Here is a 24,624-nt window from a genome sequence, read left to right on the forward strand (position 1 = left end):
TGGTATAAGGCAGTTTACTATGTTCCTGCTTATTACTATTATTATTTATTAAATTTGTATACCGCCCTTCATCCATAGATCTCAGGGCAGTTCACATCATAAAAATGCAAAGTAAAAACAAATACATAATACATAATAAAACCAAGAGCAAAAACAAGAACAAACCAATAACTACCCCTCTCCCCCAGGGACAAATCCTAGCAGGGAGGGATACGTCAATGGTCAGATCCTGGAAGGTAGAAATGCCAACTTTCTTTTCCCTAGCTGAGCACCTGAACCTTTTGCCAAACCTGAGAGATAGAAACTGATCCTGTGAAGCTTCATCTCTGTGTCAGGGAAAATCTTCATTGTGCCGCTCAGGCCAGAAGTATGCTGGTAGGCAGAAAACTAGGACCCTTAGCCCTCGTGTAATAGAAATACAGCAGGCAGAAATCCAACAGGTCTGGCTATTTATTTATGCATTTGTTATATTAGCTTGTTATATTTAATTCAGATGTTTAATTTAAAGAACCACATGGACTAGTATCTAAATTTATTCGTAGGGGAAGAGCTGTGGCTCTATGTCAGAGCCTCTTTGAGGCTGGGAGACCTCCCTGTCTGAAATCCTGGAGACCCAGTGACAGTCACTGCAGACCATACTGAGCTAGATGAAGCAAAGGAAGGAAGGAAGGAAGGAAAGAAGGAAGGAAGAAGGAAGGAAGGAAGGAAAGAAAGAAAGAAAGAAAGAAAGGAAGGAAGGAAGGAAGGAAGGAAGGAAGGAAGAAAGAAAGAAAGAAAGAAAGAAAGAAAGATCTGATTGACAAAAGACAGCTTCCTGTGTTCCTGACAAGTAAGCAGTGAACACACTTCCTGGCTCATCCCAGATTCTGTACATTTTCTGTGATGAGCTGCAATTCAATGAGACGATGGAGCATTTCAAAGTTTGACCTATTTTATCATTTATAAAATGATAGCCACAAGACATGGACATGTTATCCAGACAAAATAAGCATATAATAGGCCAGCTGTAAAGCAGAGTGATATAAACAGTGGTATAAACAGGAACAGCATGGATCTCAGAGTAGCAATTTGGAGATAAAATAAAACTACATGGTTTAGATTGAAAAGTAGCTTAAAACTCAGCCCCCCCCCAACCAATTCCTTTCCTCATAATTCCTAAGACTGAATTTCCCTGTGGGTAAGACAATGCATTTGTAATACTAGAACTTGGGTGGTCATCCAGTGAAAAGGACTGGTGGTAGACGAGAGTCAGTGTGGTATAGTGGTTAGAGTGTCAGACCAGGACCTGGGAGACCAGGGTTCAAATCCCCGCTTGGCCATTGTGCTTGCTGAGTGACCTTGGGCCAGACACTCACCCTCAGCCTAACCTACTATTGGCAAAACCTATTGGTGTTTCGCAACTTTCTGATTAGTTGCAGGACCTTAGCCAGACCTAGCAGAGTAAAAGCAGAGTCCACGGAAGCAGTTGGCAACTTGGCTGCAGACAGGATAGACGAAGCAGGAACCAGGAACTAGTAGTTAGGTGTTTATTATATACAGTGGACTATTTAGAGGAACAGAACACGGATCTTTAGCTAGCTCACTCATACACGACTCACAACTCCTACACTAACACACTGAACCACTGAACTAACACATTCCAGTTAGTAGGCCATTAATTATCACTCCCTTGAGAGAGCTTGACCAATCATGGAGCTGTCTCCATGTCTCTGTATCACCAGGCAGACTTACTCCTTCACATTACCTTGGCTGTCTGCCAAGTTCTAATTGATTCTGTGTGAGTAGCTGCACGTATTCAGATTCCCAACACCTACCTCACAGGGTTGTTGTGGGGATGATATGAGGAAGAGGAGAAGCACATAGTCCACCTTGAGCTCCTTGAAGGGAGGAAGGCATGATATAAATGCAATAAATGGCAGGAGGAGGGCAGACAAAACATAGCACTTCACTCAGAATATTCATTTATTCCAGGGGTCGTGAATGCAGAACTGCTGGACTCCCAGCTCCCATCAGTCCTAGGCAAGGGTGATGGAGCTGGTGGTCCAACGATTTCTAGAGGTTGCCATGTTGACTATCACAGGTCTATGAAATTCATCGCCACAACATTTGTCAATTGTTGCTGACTTAAACAATGTTGGGGGGGATGGCCAAAAGAAGAGCATGTATAAGACCCAGCATCTTAAAAAGTAGAGACATCACCTTGCCAACAAAGGTCCGTATAGTAAAAGCTATGGTTTTCCCAGTAGTGATGTATGGAAGTGAGAGCTGGACCATAAAGAAGGCTGATCGCCGAAGAATTGATGCTTTTGAATTATGGTGCTGGAGGAGACTCTTGAGAGTCCCATGGACTGCAAGAAGATCAAACCTCTCCATTCTGAAGGAAATCAGCCCTGAGTGCTCACTGGAAGGACAAATTCTGAAGCTGAGGCTCCAATACTTTGGCCACCTCATGAGAAGAGAAGACTCCCTGGAAAAGACCCTGATGTTGGGAAAGATGGAGGGCACAAAGAGAAGGGGACGACAGAGGACAAGATGGTTGGACAGTGTTCTCAAAGCTACCAGTATGGATTTGACCAAACTGCGGGAGGCAGTGAAAGACAGGAGTGCCTGGCGTGCTCTGGTCCAGGGGGTCACGAAGAGTTGGACACGACTAAACGACTAAACAACAACAACAAGACCCTGCTGGATCAGGCCAATGGCCCATCTCATCCAGCATCCTGTGGCCAAGCAAATGCCTTAACAGAAAGCCCAAAAGCAGGACCTGGGCCACAACAGCATCTCTCCCTACTTGTAATTCCCAGCATCTGGTTAACAGAGGCATACTGCCTTGGATGGTGGAGGTAAAACATGGCATAAGACCATAAGAAAAGCCCCGGTGGATCAGGCCCATCTCATCCATCATTGTGTTCTCGCAGGGACCAACCAATGCCTCTGGGGAGTCTGCAAGCAGGATGTGAAGGCAACAGCCCACTCCCTCTGTGGTCCCTTTTCCACTGTCATGGTGCCTCTGATCCAGGAAGCAGCATATGACCACCATGAAAAGTGAGATCAGAAGAGCCTGCTGGGCCAGACCAATGATCCAGCATCCTGTTCTCGCAGTGGCCAACCAGGTACCTATGGGAAACCAGCAGGCAGGTATGCCCCACAGAGGACCTTAATGTCTATAAATAGTAACACCCTAGAGGTCCCGAGCCCTAAGGAAGTTAGATTAGCCTCAACCAGAGTCAGGGCGTTTTCAACAGTGGCTCTGGCCTGGTGGAATGCTCTGCCTCATGAGACCAGGGCCCTGCAGGATCTGATTTCTTTCCGCAGGGCCTGTAAGACAGAGTTGTTCCGCCCAGCCTTTGGCTTGGAATAAAATTGATCCCCTCCCCCTCTTCCTTTTCCCTTTCTCCTTATGTGATGGGACTCCTATTTGTGGACTTTTTTCTGGCCCACGTAGGAGCAGTCTGGATTGTTGGCCTTGGTGAAGACTTGACGTTTTCACCCCTCAAAAAAGTTTTTGATTTGAGTTCCTACTGAAATGAGACTGCATTTTAATGTTGTATTTTAATCTTGTTTTTAAGTTGTATTTCAATCAATTGTTTTTATACTGGTGTTAGCCACCCTGAGCCCAGTCTTGGCTGGGGAGGGCAGGGTATAAATAAAATTTAATTAATTAATTAAGCAATACCCGAGCACAAGAGCATTCTCCACTCATGTGGCCTCCAGCAGCTGGTATTCAGAAGCTTTGCTGCCTCCAACCAGGGGTGTAGGAAGGGGGTGTGGTGGGTGTGGACCACCCCGGGTGCCATCCCCGAGGGAGGGTGACATCACCACGCTGTCCCCAGACACTCACCACGGGCAGCACACCCCCCAGGACGCCGCAGGCGGCGCAACCTGGGAGGCTCACGGTGGAGGCCGAGCTGAGTCACTGTGGCTGGTATTGCCCATCGATAGCCCTCTCCTCCATTAATTTGTCTAATCAGCTATTAAAGCCACCCAAGGCTATCAGCAAGTCCTGTGGCAGTGAGTTCCATAGTTAACTATGTGTGAGCTGATGGCAGTTGTAGGCATGAGTGTGGGTGCAGCGTTTCCCAGCCAGAGCTTATCTAGAGCAAGGAGGCATACCCCAGTTGTAGTAAAACTGGAAACAGAAAGGGATTTTTAAATTCGAGTAAAATTTTGCAACAGAACCAAAACCAGCTGTTCGCAAGAGTATGGCTGGAAAGAACCCTGTCTCTGGCACAGCTCCAAGGAACCACTAGAGGGCGCTCTTACCCACCAATCTCGCTGAGTTTCTGAGCACTCCATTCGCTGTCTGCCCCTTGGTTCCCATTCTCCGCACAACGGCTGGTGCAAGAGACGAGTGTAATCATAATGGTAATGCAACTTGATGGCTTTCCAGTCCAAGCGCAATGTATGTCAGGAATCTGGAGGAAGAACTGTTTGGGAGGGAGAGTTGATTTCCTACAATTGCTTGAATGAATGCAGTGATCATAGGTGATTGGGACAGAGCATAGGAGCCAAGGGCCAAGGTCCCCTCCCCCTCCCCCAGTAAAATATTTGAGGGGGCTCCCCCCCCAAAAAAAAATAGTTGATGGACATTGCAATTCAAATGTCGTGTGCACACTGCATCTTATAACTGATTATGTGGGGTGGGGCTTATCTGCCCCCACCAAATATTTTATTTAAGTTGGCACCCCAGGACAGAGTACAGTGGTATCTCGGGTTAAGTACTTAATTCTTTCCGGAGGTCTGTTCTTAACCTGAAACTGTTCTTAACCTGAAGCACCACTTTAGCTAATGGGGCCTCCTGCTGCTGCCGCGCCGCCGGAGCAAGATTTCTGTTCTCATCCTGAAGCAAAGTTCTTAACCAGAGGTACTCTTTCTGGGTTAGTGGAGGCTGTAACCTGAAGCGTATGTAACCTGAAGCGTATGTAACCCGAGGTACCACTGTATTGCAAAGCACAGTCTGCAAGGTTACTTACTGGCTCTGGTTTTCCATCCCCCGTGCACGCATATACATACCAAAACTCATGAATTGTCATCTGGAGAGCTTGTGGAGATGGCCCAACTATTTCAGCATCCTGTTCTCACAGCGGCCAGCATGCCTTTTCTGGGAAGTCCACAAGCAGACCCCAAGCGCAACAGCACCCTCCGCATTTATGACTCCAAATAACTGGTATTCAGAAGTCTACTGCCTCCAACAGGGGAGGAATAACATACCCATTGTGGCTAGCAACCACTGATAGCCTTATTTTTCACAAATTCATCTACGCCTCTTTTAAAGCCATCCATGTTGGCAGCATACCCTCCAAGTGTCCTCATTTTCCAGAGACAGCCTTGGGATTATGAAAGTCATCCAGGATTCTGATTTGATCCAGGAATGTCCCGGTTTCCTCTATCAGTGCTGCTGCCACCAAGCTCAGAAAGGAGGATGAGATGACACTTGTTTCGAGTGATGGTGGACAGGGCGTTGCAGAGCCAAACAGAGGCCCGGGCCAGGTAGAGCATGTGCCCCCCACTTTTTTTACCCTGGGGATAACTGAAGTCTTATAAATAAGTAAGTATAGAAATAATTTTCACAAACATTATGCTGACAAATAATTTTATTTCAAGGCTTGAACCATATCTGCATATAAAGACAAAATTGCAAATATAGTTATAGGTAAAGGTAAAGGGACCCCTGACCATTAGGTCCAGTCATGGCCGACTCTGGGGCTGCGGTGCTCATCTCGCTTTATTGGCCGAGGGAGCCGGCGTACAGCTTCCGGGTCATGTGGCCAGCATGACTAAGCCGCTTCTGGCAAACCAGAGCAGCACACGGAAACGCCATTTACCTTCCCGCCGGAGTGGTACCTATTTATCTACTTGCATTTTGACGTGCTTTCGAACTGCTAGGTTGGCAGGAGCTGGGACCGAGCAACGGGAGCTCACTCCGTCACGGGGATTCGAAGCGCCGACCTTCTGATCAGCAAGTCCTAGGCTTTGTGGTTTAACCCACAGCGCCACCCGCATCCCTAAATATAGATAGTGCTTTTTAAAAATACATAGGGAAAAGGATTATTTTAAGTATTTACATTTTAAAATGCTTTTGTGAATATGCTGACCTAGGCTCCCTTTGGAATTGGAGGCCTGGGCCAAGTGGCCCATATGGCGCCCCCTCTGTCTGGGCCCAGTGGTGGGGGCTGCCGCTGCTGCGAGGGAGCATCCCATGGCCCCTTCATGGTCACCACTGCCAACCTCCTCCCTTGGGCAGCTTGTAGCAGGCAAGGGAGAGGAGAGCCTGCCACCGCTGGGCCCAGCCCCACATGACACACCAGCTTTGAGGGGCAGGCAGAGGGGCAAGGCCTCCCTGGGGAAGAAGAAAGGGGAAGTGGAGCAGAGCGGAGCGCAAGGAATCTTGAATTTTTTAAATGCTTTGTGTGTCTGCATCTAATCTTGCCTCTTTCTAAAGTTTATTTAACGGTGTGCATTTTTCATTTTGTAAATCAACCAAATAATAAAATAGAATTGGGATTAAGGGGTTTTCATGGGATGGTGGAAAGTGAATGTGTTTTGTCCTGTTGCTGTAGTAGTAGTAGTAGTAGTAGTAGTAGTAGTAGTAGTAATTTATTTGTACCCCGCCCATCTGGCTGGGTTTCCCCAGCCACTCTGGGCGGCTTCCAACAAAGATTAAAAATACATTAAAATGTCACACATTAAAAATGGTGGCACTTGCCCTTCTTCTGATCAGAAATGCTCTGCAGTCGGGGGATGACAAAATGGGTGGTTGAAGAGGGTCAGTTGGCATGGGGGAAAGTTAAAAATGTTCCTGCTTTCATCTGAGGAATGTTGAAGGATATGTGACAGTCATCACTGCCTCGTATGGGAGCAAACTCCACAGTTCAGCTACACACCGTGCGAAAAAGGACTTCATTTTGTCTCTTCTGAATCTTCCAACATGCAGTTTTCAAACCTTCCAGGTCTAAGCTGTAGCATCAATCCTCCAGAATACCTTCCCAAAAGAGATTATGGACGTTCAATAAGCTGGGTGCTTTAAATGTCTATTCAGAACCCATTTGTTTCCTTTTATCATAATATATTTGCTATTTTCTCATCTTAATTTATGGTGTCTTATACCTGCAAGCGGCTTAGATCCCCCTCCCCCCCAAAAAAAAGTTTTAATCCAGAAATGATGATAATATTATGAATAATAATAGAAGAGAAGAGAAGACTGGGAGGTGATAAAAGAGCCATCTTCAAAAAACCTGAAGGAAGGGCTGTCCCATGGAAGAGGGAGCAAGCTTGTTTTCTCCTGCTCTGGATGCTAGGATCTGAACCGACGGGTTCAAGTTACAAGAAAGGAGATTCCAACTAATCTGGCAGGAGTGCGTGCAGGAGCCAGGCCCTGTGACCAGTAGGACTTTGCAGGACTGGAGCCTTCCTAAGTTTGTTCTGAAGAGGCAAGGCACGGCCGCACAGGTGAGGCCAATTGGTAACTCACAGCACCTGGTGGCAAGAGCCAGGAAGGGATATACGGTCAGCATTTCCCTTCAGCTTTTTGCCGCAGCAACACGTTCCCTGCCTTGCTGCATTTGGCTCCTTGACTCCTTGCTTCTTGATCTTCAGACCCTTGACTTTGTGACTCCTTGCTTCTTGATCCTTGGACCCTTGACTTTGTGACTCCTTGCTTCTTGATCCTTGGACCCTTGACTTTGTGACTCCTTGCTTGTTGATTCTCAGACCCTTGACTTTGTGACTCCTTGTTTCTTGATCCTCGGACCCTTGATGTTGTAACCCCTTGCTTCCTGACCCTCAGACCCTCGGCTTCTTCACTCCCGGCTCTCTGACCCTTGGACTCCTGGCTTCCTGACTCCTGGCTTCTGGACTCCCGTTCCTGCTCCCACCCCACCATCTTGCCCCCGGTCCCGATGTCCCCAGCCGGGACTTCAATTGCCCATGAACCGGACTGTGGCATAAATATTAGGGAGAACTTTCTGACAGTAAGAGCTGTTTGTCAGTGGAACAGATTACTTTGGAAGGCGGTGGACTCTCCTTCACTGGAGGTTTTCTAAAACAGAAATTGAGTGGCCAGCTGTCAGAGATTCTTTCACTGCAATTCTTGCATTACAGGAGGTTGAAATAGACGGCCCTTGGGGTACCTTCCAACTCTTCCATTCTATGCTCCTAATAGCCTGTGTCTCAACTATCAAAAGTCTGGAAGACATCAGTCTAATGACTCCAAACATGGACAGTGATATCATTTTGTCTTAAGGCAAAGAAGGACCACAAAGCAAGGAGCTGGCCCTCTGGATTTGCAGAATTCTTCCTTAGGTTTGATGTTAAGAAAGGAGCAGGAAAGAGGAGAGGAGAGAAATGTTGCTAATTATGCTCTTTGGGCCTTGTCAAGGTACTGTGTTGCTGTCTCTGCTTGTATTTCATTTCATGGGCCAATCCACCTGCCCAGGTTTAAGAGTGAATGAGGCAAGGCATGGCCAACAAGAGGGAAAGCCTCAAACTCATTACACCCTTCGGGAGTGATCCTATGCACAAGAAGCTGGCACAGAGCAAGCTGGTATAAATTAAGCAGGTGAAACGTTATACCAGATCCAAGGTAAAAAGGTATAGGTAAAAAGATGAAGGACCCCTGGATGGTTAAGTTCAGTCAAAGGCGGCTATGAGGTTGCAGCACTCATCTCGCTTCCAGCCGAGGAAGCCGGCTTTTGTCCACAGACAGCTTACCGGGTTATGCAGCCAGCTTGACTAAACTGCTTCTGGCACAACGGAACACTGTGATGGAAGCCAGAGCGCATGGAAACACCATTTACCTTCCCACCACAGTGGTACCTATTTATCTACTTGTACATGTGTGCTTTCGAGCTTCTAGGTTGGCAGAAGCTGAGACAGAGTAAGGGGAGCTCACCCCATCACAGGGATTCGAACCGCCAACCTTCTGATCGGCAAGCCCAAGAGGCTCAGCGGTTTAGACCACAGTGCCCCCTTGCCACTGTGAGGACATGATGCTGGACTAGATGGGCCTTTGGCTGCATCCAGCAGCACTTTCCGTGTGTGTGTGTGTGTGTGTGTGTGGCGAAATCATATGTTCTGAAAATAGTAAGATATATATATATAAATATATATATATATTATGATTTTTAATAGGTTGTAGAAGAAATAGAAGAACAATATGAACCCCCCTCCCCCAGTTTTCCTATCCCCGACTCCAGGAAAAGTTACAGAAGTACATTGATGAGGAGTCATGTCCCACCAACCAGGTTCTTTTCCATACACCTTCTGTTCGCCCACACCTGAGTTCAAACACCCATTGAACACAGTGAGGATTTCTTTTGAGTAAACATGCTTTGGATTAGGCTGTGTAAACCATAGGACTGATATCAGCTGGGATGTTTCAAATCAGGTAGGAGCAGAACACAATGGGAAAGATATCTGTATCTCCACACACACACCCTCAATGGGCCATTTTGAGTGGAAACTGCCAGGAAAGGAAAGCGTTGACTTGATTGATGGATCTCAGGTTGAAGTGGTGAGAAGGTTAAGACCAGGTTTCAACTCCCCATCCAGTCATGAGACACATTGGCTGACCTGGGGGTGGCAGTCACAACCTAGCCCACCTCACTGGATCACGATGCTGAAAGTTCAGAAAGCGTAGATCCACTCACACCACCTAGAGCTCCTTGGAAGAAAGGTTATAATAATAATAATAATTTATTATTTATACCCCGCCCATCTGGCTGGGCTTCCCCGGCCACTCTGGGCGGCTTCCAAAAGAATATTAAAATACTATAATACATCAAACATTAAAAGCTTCCCGAAACAGGGCTACCTTCAGATGTCTTCTAAAAGCCTGGTAGTTGTTGTTCTCTTTGACATCTGGTGGGAGGGTGTTCCACAGGGAAGGCGCCACTACCGAGAAGGCCCTCTGCCTGGTTCCCTGTAACTTGGCTTCTCGCAGTGAGGGAACCGCCAGAAGGCCCTCGGTGCTGGACCTCAGTGTCCGGGTAGAACGATGGGGGTGGAGACGCTCCTTCAGATATACTGGACCAAGACCGTTTAGGGCTTTAAAGGTCAGCACCAACACTTTGAATTGTGCTCAGAAACGTACTGGGAGCCAATGTAGGTCTTTCAAGACCGGTGTTATGTGGTCTCTGCGGCCGCTCCCAGTCACCAGTCTAGCTGCCGCGTTCTGGATTAGTTGTAGTTTCCGGGTCACCTTCAAAGGTAGCCCCACGTAGAGCGCATTGCAGTAATCCAAGCGGGAGATAACCAGAGCATGCACCACTCTGGCAAGGCAGTCCATAGGCAGATAGGGTCTCAGCCTGCATACCAGATGGAGCTGGTAAACAGCTGCCCTGGACACAGATTTGACCTGTGCCTCCATGGACAGCTGTGAGTCCAAAATGACTCCCAGGCTGCGCACCTGGTCCTTCAGGGGCACAGTTACCCCATTCAGGACCAGGGAATCCTCCACACCTGCCCACCTCCTGTCCCCCAAAAACAGTACTTCTGTCTTGTCAGGATTCAACCTCAATCTGTTAGCCGCCATCCAACCTCCAACCGCCTCCAGGCACTCACACAGGACCTTCACTGCCTTCACTGGTTCTGATTTGAAAGAGAGGTAGAGCTGGGTATCATCCGCATACTGATGAACACCCAGCCCAAATCCCCTGATGATCTCTCCCAGCGGCTTCATGTAGATGTTGAAAAGCATGGGGGAGAGGACAGAACCCTGAGGCACCCCACAAGTGAGGGCCCAGGGGTCTGAACACTCATCCCCCACCACCACTTTCTGAACACGGCCCAGGAGGAAGGAGCGGAACCACTGTATAACAGTGCCTCCAGCTCCCAGCCCCTCAAGACGGTCCAGAAGGATGTTATGGTCGATGGTATCAAACGCCGCTGAGAGATCCAGCAGAACTAGGAAACAGCTCTCACCTTTGTCCCTAGCCCACCGGAGATCATCAACCAGTGTGACCAAGGCAGTTTCAGTCCCATGATGAGGCCTGAATCCCGACTGGAAGGGATCCAAATGGTCCGCTTCTTCCAGGCGTGCCTGGAGTTGTTCAGCAACCACTCGCTCAATCACCTTGCCCAAGAATGGAAGATTTGAGACTGGGCGATAGTTGGCTATCGTGGCCGCATCTAAAGATGGTTTTTTAAGAAGCGGTTTAATAACCGCCTCTTTCAGCGGGTCTGGGAAGGCTCCCTCACGGAGGGAAGCATTCACCACCCCACGAAGCCCATCGCCCAGTCCTTCCCGGCTAGCTTTTATAAGCCAGGATGGGCAAGGATCAAGGAGGCAAGTGGTTGGTTTCACTCGTCCAAGCAGCCTGTCCACATCCTCGGGGGTAACAGATTGGAAATGATCCCACACAACTTGACTAGACAGGACTCTAACACTCTCCCGCCCCGGCCCTGCTCCCACGGTGGAGTCTACCTCTTCTCGAATCTGAGCGACTTTATCTGCAAAAAACTTTGCAAAGTCATTGCAGGAGATCATGTGGCCCCTACTGGGCCCTGATGGAGCAGGTGGTTCCGCTAAATTGCGAACCACCTGAAAGAGTCTCCTGCTGCTGTTTTCCGCAGATACAATAGAGGCGGTGAAGAAAGTCTTCTTCGCCGTCGCTATCGCCACTTGGTAGGCTCGACATTGAGCTCTAGCCCGTGTCCGGTCAGATTCAGAATGGGTTATCCGCCACCGGCACTCTAGCCGTCTCAACGATTGTTTCATTGCCCTCAGATCCGTGGAAAACCATGCAATCGGAGAGGGCGCTTTGGAGCCAAACAGTCAATAGCCCTGGTTAACTCCACATTCCAGCGGGCCACCAGGGAATCAGCTGAAAGGCCATCAACATGGGATAAAACATCCCCTACCACTCTCTGGAAACCATTTGGATCCATTAAGTGGCGGGGGCGGACCATCTGAATCGGTCCCGCCTCCCTGCAGAGGGGAAGGGTCACGGAGAAGTCCAGTTGCACCAGGAAGTGATCTGACCATGGCACTTCTTTGGTTTCGCTTTTACTTAGTGTCAGATCACCAACATCCATAGAGGTGAACACCAGGTCTAAGGCATGCCCGTGGCTATGAGTTGGGCCAGACTTATTCAAGGACAGCCCCATGGAGGCCATGCTTTCCACGAAGTCCCGAGCGGCCCCTTGTAAGGTCGTGTCGGCATGGATGTTAAAATCTCCTAGGACAACCAAGCTAGGTGTCTCCAGGAGAACATCTGCCACAACCTGAAGCAGCTCGGGCAGGGAATCCTTGGTGCAGCGGGGAGGTCGGTACACCAATAGGAATCCTGTACTGCCCCTATTGCCCAACTTCCAGAACATGCACTCAGAGAACTGGGTCTTTCCAATAGGACGCCTGGTGCAAACTAATGACTTCCTAAAAATCACTGCAACCCCCCCCTCCCCGCCCACAAGGCCTGGGTTGCTGTGCGTAAGAGAAACCTGGTGAACAAGCAGCGGCAAGGACGGGCCCATCTGCTTCATCCAACCAGGTCTCTGTCACACATGCCAGGTCAAATCCTCCATCCACAATCAGGTCGTGGATGGCAGAGGTTTTATTCATCATTGATCTGGCATTGCACAGCAACACTTTCAGGTCATGTGGGTTTCCCTTGTTGATTCCAGTATCCTTCCGGTCAGGACCAGACCTGGAGGCAGGGATAGTCCTCAAACAACGACTAAGCCTGCTTCCTTGGTAATGACATGGTCTGGTCTTAGCGTAACTCCTCCTCCTACCCGTGATCACTGAGATCGGTTGTCCGAGTGCATCCCCCCCTGTGGAACCTGCCCCAGCCATTTTGTTTGCTGGGACCCACTCCCAGGCAGCCCTGACCCCTCCCCTTAAAATCAAATCAAAGCCTATACAAAAAACAAACTAACAGAACAATAAAACTATAAAAACAAAAAACAAAGTTACAAACACAACATAATTAAATTAAACAAATTCCCACACCCAACTAAACACCCACCCCACCCACTTGTGATACAAATGTCACAAGTAAATAATATATAGCCCCAAACAAAGTCAATCCTGCAGGCATTGCAGGGGGTTGGACTAGATGACGGGATGGGTCAACTCTACAGTTTTATAAATCTATGATTCTAAGCCAGAAATCTCCCTCCCTTTCCTAGCCCACAAAAAGGAATAGGGACTGTTAGGCTTTAGGGTATTACAATATTCTATTGGTTGTATGCAGCAAAGTTCTACTCAAAGTAGACCCATTGAAATTAAGGGACCTAAGTTGCCCATCCATTTCCACGTGTCTAGAACTAAAATTGAATGCAACCTGTTTTTAGTTGCAATTCGTTTTTAACTTACATATTATTATTTTTTGAGGGGGGAGGTTAGATATGGCAATTTAATTTTTCGTTAAAAGGCTTGATTAGCATCGTTTTTGGGACAATCAGATGTACAGTATATAATTTATCACAGCTTATTCGAATACATTTGAATACATTTTTTTTAGTTGACGTTTTAAACAGTTGTTTTTACTGATAATTTCACTGTTTTATTTTATTTTTGTTAACCGCTTTCAGGCTTTATTTTATTTCGCAGTCGAGCGGGACATAATAAATTTCGTGAAACGAACAAAGTGCAAGCTCAAGCCTTTGTGTTTGCCTGCGACAGACTCTGAGTCCTTAGGAAGTGCCATTGCGCTGAGGACTTGAGGGCCTGTCCTTACCCCGCCTCTCTCCAAAATAGGGGGGGGGCGGTTGAGGTTATTTAATTAGGCTTGTTCCTTCCCTCCCTCCCCGATTCTGCTGGGGGCGGGGAAGAGATGCATACAAGCAGCTGGAGGGGCGAGCGTGAGTTTCTGCTCATTTCCTCCCCTTCTCAATTAAATCGCGTCTGAGTCAGCGCCTCGCCCCGTCCTCCCCACCCCCGATCTCCCCTCCCAGGCCATTGACAGGCACACGCCCGGAGGACCCGGGGACCAGCCGCCCTTTGTGATGCTGATTCGGGCTGGAGGAGCCCCTCCGTCTTTTGTCTGATGTTTTCCAGGCAGACGGAGGAGGAGAGAGCGCAGCAGCAGCTCTTGAAAATTGACCAGCCCCCCGAGCTGCGCGTCACATCGGAGCAAAGACAAAACGCCCGCCTGCCTGGGCTTAGCGCGCACGCACAGCCGGGTCGGGAGGCAGACGGAGGCACTTCCCTTACGCAGGAAACACAGGGCTTGGTGATTTCCCCCCCGAAATATTATCGATCCAGGCTATTACCCCGCCAGGGCAAGCCGTCTTAGGCAGGCGCCGGCCAGGTGAGAGAGCCCCCGGGCTTGGAGAGGGGGAAATGTAACATTTCAGCACCCTGGACAGTTCCGAGCGCGGCGGCGCTTTCACGGTCGGGCCATGGCGAGCGTCCAGCAGGGCGAAAAGCAGCTCTTCGAGAAGTTCTGGAGAGGGACCTTCAAAGCCGTGGCCACGCCAAGACCCGGCAGCGTCATCGTGGCCAGCATCACCTCCCGCAAGCCCCTGGCCAGGTAGGAAACTTGTTCGCATTGCTCTGTTTTTGAAGCTAGACCGGCTGCCTCCTTCCTCTCCTTCCGCGGTTTGTTCTGTTTTATTCCAACATGCTGGGGCACGGGGGAGACTGACCGTTTTGTAAGCTTTGAAAATAGTGATTTTACTGCTTTTTCTCTCTGCGTTTTAGTAGATCTGTTGTTGTTTTTAATCTTGCTTTAATTCCGTTATACTTTTTAACTATTAATTTGCATATGCTTTTCCGCCTTCTTTGTTTTATCTGCATTGTGTAAGCCGCCTTGAGCCCTGGTCTTGGGGGAAAGGCGGGATATAAATAAACAAATAAATAAATGTTTTATTGATGACTTCTCTGTCTTGACTGATGTATTTCTCTGTGGTTTGGGTTTTCAATGTAGTATATGCATTTTGCTCCCCCCCCCCCGTTATCTTACTATCTTTTATGTAAGCTACTTGGGGATTTTGCATATTAAATGGTAAATAAAAATTATCGAGGACGAGGACCCTTTGCTCCAGCCCTGTGGGTGCAGGGAGTCAGGGACCCTCTCGCCTTCTGTTTGATCAATGGATAAGAGATCTTCCCTAATTGGGGTAGATCAGGGGTTTGTGAGAGTCTTTTTGTAAATGAGGATGTGAATGTGGAAACTTTTCCTGGACCGGTAGAAATTAAGAGCCTGCAGGTGCACATCAGATACCTGGACGGTGGTGGTTGGCTTATTAAGGAGCAAGGAAGGTTTTGGGTTTGAGCTTTGATGAATATGTCCAATCTCTCTGAATGTTCAAGTTTTAATGACTTTTTTTTTTTAAAAAAGCACCATATTTAATATACTGTCATAATAATATCCAGCACTTGCATCCTTTCGTCTCACCCTGCAGAATTCGGGATGGGGTGAGTTAGATCCTGAAAAATGTACATCAGGAATAAACAATGACTCTTCCCTGGTTTTGTGCACCGAACATCTCTGTGAATGGAGGAGGTGGGCATGAAAACTTTTTCTAGACCAGCTGGGCTTTGGTGGGAGCTGGGGAGCTAAAGATTAGCACCTGCAGGAGCAAATCAAATATATTGATTCTGAAGGTGGTGATGGTTGGGTTTTAGAGGCAAGGTAGGTTTGGGGGTTGAGCCTTGATGATGTGCCTATTCTCCAGTCAATCTGAAACAGATTTAATGGCATTAAAAAAAACCACAACTTTTTTTAAATGTACAGTTACTTTCCTCCACTACCCAACATTCAGGATAGGGTGAGCAAGAGACTGAAATTGATGCATCTAGAACACAGCATTCCCTGGTTTGGGAATGACTAAAAAAAAGATATTAGAATTGCATCCACCTAAACACAAAAATTCAGGAGTGCGGAAGAATGGCAGAGGAGTCTGACCTTTTAGTCCCTTTTGTAAAAAGCCATGATGTATGAGCAACTGGATGTTTGAAAAATAAAGTTGGGCTTACTGATCTGTGGTGCTCTGACCTTTAAAAGGTGTAAAGTCCAAAGGTGAAGGTGATGAGTTAGTAAATTGTATGTAGTACGTATAAATATTATTAAACTGTTCAGAGGTTTATTTACAATTATATATTTTTAAATGATATTTTTAAATGATTTCAATATTTGTTTTTAAATGTTTCCTTTTAATGAAAAAACTGAAAACGTTATAGCTTTGTTCTTTTTGTAAACTCCTTTGAGCTTTTATTATTTACTTTATTGCATTTATATCCCTTGTTTTTTCTCTCCAGGGACCTCAGGGTAGCATGCATGCTCCTCATTTAATCTCCACAACAACCTTGTGAGGTAGGGTAGGCTGAGAGACAGCCTCTGGCCCAAGGTCACCTAGTGAGCTTCATGGCCAAGTGGGAATTTGAACCCTTGTCCCCTCCAGGTCCTACTCTGACACTCTAACCACTACATTGCCACTGGCTTTTATTTTATTACCATCAAGCGTTATAGCAATCTTGGGGAATAAATAATTAAAGCGGCTCATACATTTTGCTAAATAAATAAATGAATGGACTTTGGGGTGGAAAGGCAGCAGCATTTTTCAAATAAAACTCCCCGAGCTGCACACTGGGGAGTTTGTTGATGCTGGAGTTTCCTGCACTGCTGCTTCACAACATTTCTGCTAGAATTCAGGAGGATTACCCAGAGGACTGAGCTGCAGCTCTTCCAAGAGGCTTAGGGCAAGTACAGCAATCTATGTGGCTTCTCCCAGATTATTGCATGGATAAGCGCAAGAATTGGCACTCTTGCCAAGTGGGGCTTATAGGGGCTGGTAGCACTGTAGGGTCAAACAAAATCCCCATGCAGAGGTCTTCTCCACCCCAGCACATAAATGCCATTTTGAGTGCAAATATTTGTCCAGGCATCTCTCAGTGATGGTGCTTCCATTGCTTTCACATTCTGGGAAGAGATGTTGATATGGAACAGCGCACATAATTCTCCACTATCACTGGCATTAGGAACAGCTAGCTATTGAGCCTGTGATGCAACTTGATCACTTGGTGGAAGAGCATCTGCATTGCATGCAGAAGTTCCCAGGTTCCATGCCCAGGATCTCCAGGTAGGACTCCCATTCTGAAACCCTGGAGAACCACTCTCAGTCAGTTCATATAGTATTGAGCTGGACGGACAAATTGTCTGATTCAATATAGTGAAGGACCATAGCTCAGTAGGTTGAGCATCTGTTTTGCATGCAGAAGGTCCCAGGTTCAATCCCCAATGGTATCTCCAGGTAGGGCTGAGAAAGATTCCCCATCTAAAACCCTAGAGAGCCACCAGTCTAACTCATTATACGGCAGGTCCTTAAGTTCCTGTTGGTTGCATTTGGGTTCATTGCGCATTTCCTTTCTGGAAAGGGGATGGAAAACTGTCGATATGCTTCTCTAGAGGGTCTTTCATAAAGCGCTTTGGTTCCTCAGCCACCCCCTCCCCACATATAACTTCTGAGGGTGAATCTTCCATACCTATGAACTTCTTACAGATAACTGATAGCTTTCTTCAAGAATCTGACCATCTGTGTATATTGGAGGTGGTAAAGGGTTGGTTGTCCCAGCTTCAAATTTAAGGTTCGGATCAATTTTTCCTAGGGCTGATGGAGGTTGTAGCCCAAAAAGTCTGGAAGGCACCAGGCTGATATAGCTTATTCAAGAGAATATAGTGACCTCTGGGAATGCAGGCGTTGACTATCTATAAAGAATAACATTCTTACAGCATTTCTGTTCTTGTTGAGAAGGAAGGAGGTGTGGTGCTTGCAAAATCTTTAGAGAGGGACAATTTGGAAACAGAGGCTTTGTTTCATTCCTCATAAGAACATAAGAAGAGCCCGCTGGTCACCATCACTGCTTCTTGTGGGAGTGAGTTTAACTATGTGCCGTGTGAAAAAGTATGTTCTTTTATCAGCCCTGAATAGACAAGAAAGAGAAAGGATACATTGACTGTAGTCACGATTTCTTACAATTTATAATTTGCACTGTAGTTTTTAATCTTATGTTAAAGACCAGTATTACATCTGCTGGGCTCCCAAAGTGTGCATATTGCAGCAATTAACCATAATGACAAGCAAACATCAACAGCTAGAATGAGGCGCTCTGAAGCAATAGGTGCTAACGTTTGAAAGCCCAAATTCCTGTACGCTCCGAGTACACAAGCTTGTCTCCCACACTTCCCATTTGTTACGCCATTAGAAGCATTAAAAAAACCTACAAAAGCACCGCTTACATCATTTCCCTCCTTACTGCAGTGAGAAGGTACCATCTATTAAAATAATGGTTTGAGAAAACCTCCTCATATTCAGTAAAAATATCTCACCAAACAAAAGCCCAATGACATCCGACTCCTATGGATGACTCCTGGATCATTTGATTGCCTCTCATTATCTGTGTCCAAAGTAATCACATGCAAGTCTTTATTTCAGGTGGGTGACTCATTATGCCAACATTCACATACCTGCTGCCCACTGTATGTATTGGATCCCAACATCACTGTTGGCAGAGGCTGATGGGAGTTGTAGTCCAAAACATACAGAGGGTTGGCTGCACCCTTGCTAGTCTGCCTTAGTTCCTCTTGCATTTCCTTTTTCCTTCCAGCCTTTCTCAACCTGTGGGTCCCCAGATGTTGTTGAACTACAACTCCCATCACCCCTAGCTAGCAAGGCCAGAGCTCAGGGATGATGGGAGTTGTAGTCCAACAACACCTAGGGACCCACAGGTTGAGAACCGCTTTAAACTATTTCTTCATTGTTTTATTTTTTTAAAATGCATATCTCCATCCCAATTTAGTTTCTGATATTTGCAAATGGACATTGGCTCAGTGATAGAGTATCTACAGTACCTTGCATGCTGGAGATTCCAGATTCAATCCCTGGCATCTCCAGGTAGGACTGGGAATGCCTTATATCTGCAAACCCCCCACCCCACCCCCAGAGCCTCTGCCAGTCAGTGTAGACAGCACTGAGTTGGATGGTCTGATTCAGTACAAGGCAGCTTCCCGGATTCCTGTGTGCTGCCTCTTGAAATCGTTTACACTTAACCATTTGTAATGCTTGAAAATCTTTTTAATAAATCTCATTCCAGATGGGAATGTGGTTATCAACTGGTAAACGAGCTCAAGCATGAGCACAAGTGATGGAGAAAGTGATCCTCACCTCCCTCATTATTAAAAATGCCCTGCAATTGAACATATGCATGCATTAGCAGAGATAAATGCCCAGACTTCCTCCGGGGCATTTGAAGAGCTTTGGCGACACTGATCCAGTCTTGAACCGACTTTCCGAGTGGGGCAGTTAAGGCGGGGGCTAGTGATGATGCTGTCATGATGGTCAGGGCAGCCAGGCATCTTGTTGAAGGGCAGCATTGCCAAGCACTGGCGAGACAGATTGTGGGCTGCTTTGGGGGGCAGTGATACAGGGAAGCTCTCGGGTCCCTGGCAAAGGACTGGGAGGGAAGAGTGCAGCTCTAGATAACAAGATCTTCTTAGGAGACCGGCTAATGACTGCCTGCATCTGTTGTTGTAACAAAGACCGCAGAGGCGGTCAAGGTCTCATTCTCCGGTGGCATTTTCATCCCAGACCTTTTACTGTCAGGTTAATGCAGGGAAAGGAACACTGAATCCCTGGGCTTGTTCATGACATCTAATTCTTTTTCTTTTTTGAATACAAATTCTGATTATATTAATCCAGAGCAAATCTCACCTGGCAGGAGACCAGGGGTCACCTTGATTCCTTTTGTATCATAATCCCTAATGTTGATTGGAGTTGAACTACAGATGTCCTGACAGTGGAGGGGAATCCCTATTTTCAAACATGAAGGGAGGTGTTGCTGCTGTTTATTGTCACAGTCAGTATATAAGCATTTTTAAAGATATACAGGACTCTGCCCCAAAGATCTTGTAATTGAAAGTGGGAGAGGAAGCAAAAGAAGAGGAGAAAGAAAAGGAGGAGCCACAGGATTTGCAGAGGATGAGTATTGAAATATTGATATGAAGTCTAAGCTATCGCAAGGAGAAGATATAGAGTAATGACAGGCATAGCAGAAACAGTGGTATAAGATAGCATAAGAACACAACGAGAGAAGTAAAATTTAAAAGGAAAAGTCACATACGGGTGGAGGGAAGTCGTTTTTATTCTTTTTATGTCTTCTTATTTTGTATTGATTATTCTATGCGATATGTCAATATTTGAAGTTTGTTTTTGCAATCAATCAATCAATCAATAGGATTTGCAGAGGATGAACGGGGTGGTTGGCAGGCAGGTAAACAGTTAACATTGTTTTGGCTTGGTTCCAGTTCAGGTTCAGTTGCAAGGAAGCTTGCCCCAGTTAAGGCCAAAGGAGGTTCAGTAGCCAAGTCAGCGCAAATGGCTACTAGCCACAATGGCTATGCTATCCCTCCACAGAGAGACAGATGCAGCGATACTTCTGAATAGTTGTTGGAAGCCACAGGAGGGGAGAGAGCTCTTGTGCTTGGCCAACTGGTTGGCCATTGGGAGAACAGGATACTGGACTAGATGGGCCCTGGGTCTGATCCTGCAGGGGTCTTCCCACATTCTTAAATGAACCAACTGTTTCATTCTTGGTTCTCATGAGAAAATGTAAATGCAAGAGGCAGTTCAATCAAATAGTAATAATAATAATAATAATAATAATAATAATAATAATAATAATACCTTTGTATGCAAACCTTTAAGTCAATGGTTAGAAAGGAGATGTGTCGACTCAAGCCAGCAAAAACTTAGTCCTGTGGTTCCCAATTGGTGGTCCATGGTGTCGGACTTGCGTTCGACTGAGCGACTCTTCCAGTCGAGTCCTCCGGAATCGTCTCCGACGTGATTAACGACCTGAGCCTCTGATAAGGCTCCAAGCACGTTCCCCCATTACGCAGAGTATCCAGCACAGGGAAGGATGAGAAGTTTATGAGCTATATTGCTAAAGAGTTTTATTCCTAACTACGCAGGCAGAAAAGAAATATACATGCTCTCTCTGTGAAAGCAGAGAGCAGCTGAAAAACAAAGAAACAGGAAACCAGTAATATCACATCCATCTCCTGTCTTCCTTGAGACTTCCAACAGCCTGGAATGTCTCTGCAATGTAAACAGAGTCTTGTGACTCCAAGAGCACTGCACAGTGGCAACACACAGAAACCAACACATGGACCCTGGGGATCTACATAACCCACCCAAGGGACCCATAGCACCATTCACATAAAGACTACCATAGAGACAGGGCTTTTTTTCAACCAGAACTCACCAGAACTCCATTCTGGCCATTGCCATTATAAGAGAACAAGGGAGGCGTTCACGGTTTTCTAGAAAGACAGCACTGCATAGAGATATCTAAATTTTCAAAAGAAGGGGGTCCATGGCTTGGCTTTTGAAAAACAGGGAATTCATAGTACTTAGCTACACGGGAACCACTGACTTAGTCTTGAACACCCACCTCCATAACCCAACGGTTGGTTGTGCCTCTCAGGACTGGTGGGCAGAAGGCAGAGAGACCAAGAGGAGGCGGAGCCAGCCAGAGCCCATGACAGACAAGGCTCAGAGCCAACCAATTCTAGTTTTGCACTCATCCCCCTCCTTGCTGAGTTCCACAAAGGCAATACAGTGGTACCTCGGGTTAAGAACTTAATTTGTTCTGGAGGTCCGTTCTTAACCTGAAACTGTTCTTAACCTGAGGTACCACTTAGCTAATGGGGCCTCCTGCTGCCGCCGCTGCGCGATTTCTGTTCTTATCCTGAAGCAAAGTTCTTAACCCAAGGTACTATTTCTGGGTTAGCGGAGTCTAACCTGAAGCATCTGTAACCTGAAGCGTCTGTAACCCGAGGTACCACTGTACTGCCACTAAGGAGAAGGAAGCTGGTGGCCTCTCTGGACTGGGTGTCAGGTAGGAACAGCTTGGTTAAAATGGCCTCATGGGCTAAGTGGAGAGGCTTGGTGGGCCAGATTAGGCCTCTGGGCTGGCAGTTCCCAACCCTTTATATAAAGGCACAGACATCCTTCCATGCGAGGTGGGGCTGCCGTCTCCCCCCCCCTCCCCAAAGAGGCTTCAAAGAAACGAACGAACAAGGAGCGATTTATCTCACAACCAACAGAAGCTTCTGTAAGCCTCTTGCTTAAGAGCAAAGCATCGATGTGCTTTTTCATGTCTGCAAACTGTTAGTGTTGGAAACGGATAAGCCAAACGGGAACAGCCGCCTTTATGTTCAGAAGAATGTACCTGCTCATAATGAGCAGCTTTCTCTAATAAATAAGGATGTAAAAAAGAGACCTGCTAGGATCAGAGCAAAGGGCCACCTAGTTAGTCCTGCATCCTGTATCCCACAGCGGCCAATCAGATGGCTCGTAGGCAGGCTGTGATGAGAGTAATAGTCCTCTTCTGCTTGTGTGTCCCTAGCAACCAGCATTTAGAGGTATCCTGTCTCTGATAATCCTGGGAAGATGTAGCCACCGTCACCAGCAGCCAGTGATAGCCTTCTCCTCAATATTCACTTCAAAAAAAAGGATATCATGGGAAATAGTTCATATTGGGGGGATATGTGCCTAGAAAAAATAATACAGTGGTACCTCGGGTTAAGTACTTGATTCGTTCCGGAGGTCCGTTCTTAACCTGAAACTGTTCTTAACCTGAAGCACCACTTTAGATAATGGGGCCTCCCGCTGCTGCCGCACCGCCGGAGCACAATTTCTGTTCTCATCCTGAAGCAAAGTTCTTAAGCCAAGGTACTATTTCTGGGTTAGCGGAGTCTGTAACCTGAAGCGTATGTAACCCGAGGTACCACTGTATATTATTCCTATTAATTAAATTTGTATACCACCCTATATACCCATAGGTCTCAGGGCAGTTCACAACATAGAATTACAGTGGAAAAAAACACAAAATACATAATAAAAAATAAGAACAAAAACAAACCGGTAATCCCCCAATATAAATTAATTCCCTCTCCACTTTATCCTCACGACAACCCAGCAAGGTAGGTTAGGCTGAGAGACAGTGACTATGGCCCAAGGTTGCCCAAGGAGCTTCAGCATGGCTGAGTGGGTGTGGGGAGAATTTGAGCCTTGATTCTCCCAGGCACTGCTCCCTTGTACTCTAACCACTACACCACATTGCTGGTGCTCATTCCAGAGGTGAGCAATGAAGGTGATGGGGAGGGGGTGAAGTGGGGAGATGGCGTTTGCAGGGAGAGGCAGGGAGATCGAAATGAGACACAGTGGGTGGTTGTGGGTGCTTACGAACCATCCTTTTTTGATGCCTTGGGTGCCTGCCATTAACTTCATCCTCTGACGCCTGAGAAATTCTGCTAGTTGACTGCAGTTTTGAACAAAGATGAAAATGCTTTTGTAGATGGGTTGTTGTTTTTTTATATTATCCTGGAAATTTACTGCCGCACAGCTAATTCCAGAACCTTTCTCTTTATTACAGAGTCAGCTAGCAGGCAGCTCCCCCACCCCATGCTATTTTGGAAGAAACACACTTGCAGAGAGAGAGAGAGATGGAAAGCATTGGTCTGTATCCATCACTGCCTCTCTCCCTTTCCAATGTGAGTCTTTGGGGCAGAGCAGCACAATGAAATCTAGCATGAAATAATGCAAATTTGCAAGGGCGCTTTATGCATGTGGCTTTTAAAGCGACGAAGGCCGTTCCCCGGGTCAACATGGCAGAAAAATCACGTCTGCAATTGAGTGTATGCTTGAAAGATATCTGTAGCCAACTCTGGCTCTCTGGGCCTCTTTGCACTCTACTAAAGGTAAAGGTAAAGGGACCCCTGACCATTAGGTCCAGTCATGACCAACTCTGGGGTTGCGGCGCTCATCTCACTTTATTGGCCAAGGGAGCCGGTGTATAGCTTCTGGGTCATTATTTCCCAGGGAAGTCTGCTGCGTAGAGCAGGTTCTTACCTAAGCTCTCATCCAGCAAACGTGGTTTTGTCTCTCTCCTGACTGCTGCATCACACATATCAGGAGTGGGGAACCTTTTGGGCTGGAGGCCAAACACCCCACACCTGACACTGTATGTAATACAGACCAGTGGAGAATCACACAATCATAGAGTTGGGATGGATCCTGAGTATCATCTAGTAGTCTGACGCCCTGCAATGCAGGAATATGCAGCTGTCCCTTATGGGGATCAAACCTGCAACCTTGGTGTCATCAGCACCATACTCTAGCCAAGGACCACCTCTTTCCATATGAACTGACCCGGAGCCTGAGATCATTTTCTGAGGCCCTCCTTCATGTGCCGCCTCCTCAAGAGATCCGGAGACCGGCAACATGAGAACAGGGCCTTTTCTGCAGTGGCTCCCTGTCTGTGGAATGCTCTCCCCAGGGAAGTTTGCCTGGCACCTTCATTATACACCTTTTAGGCACCAGGCAAAAATGTTCCTTTTAAACCAGGCCTTTGGTTGATCTGTTTGACATCCTGCACCCTTTTATGGGACGAGGGTGGCACAGTGGGTTAAACCACATTTTATTAAATGATACATGTTATGTAAGAACTAGACAAAGAAAAGTTTCTCTCCCTCTCTCATCAGAACTGGTGGGGGCCCCATGAAGAGGAATGTTGGAATATTAAGGGCAGATAAAAGAAAGAACCTTTTCTCGCAGCACGTAGTTAAAATAGATTGTAACTTTTTATTCATTTGTGCTTTTATCCTGTACTGTATTTTTATC

At 46.8% G+C, this 24,624-nt stretch overlaps 1 protein-coding gene across 1 annotated transcript in view; it reads left to right on the forward strand.

The window, feature by feature from the left end:
- The first annotated feature begins 13,775 nt into the window (after positions 1-13,775).
- Positions 13,776-24,624, forward strand: part of SRRM4 (serine/arginine repetitive matrix 4) — a 125,853-nt gene continuing 115,004 nt past the window's right edge. Inside the window, exon 1 of the mRNA XM_080986359.1 lies at positions 13,776-14,471. Coding sequence (XP_080842485.1) covers positions 14,341-14,471 — 131 coding nt within the window. The 5' untranslated portion in view covers positions 13,776-14,340. The remainder of the gene's footprint in view (positions 14,472-24,624) is intronic.

The sequence above is a fragment of the Podarcis pityusensis genome (assembly GCF_964106645.2).
Source record: "Podarcis pityusensis genome assembly, chromosome: 16".
Classification (NCBI taxonomy): Eukaryota; Metazoa; Chordata; class Lepidosauria; order Squamata; family Lacertidae; genus Podarcis; species Podarcis pityusensis.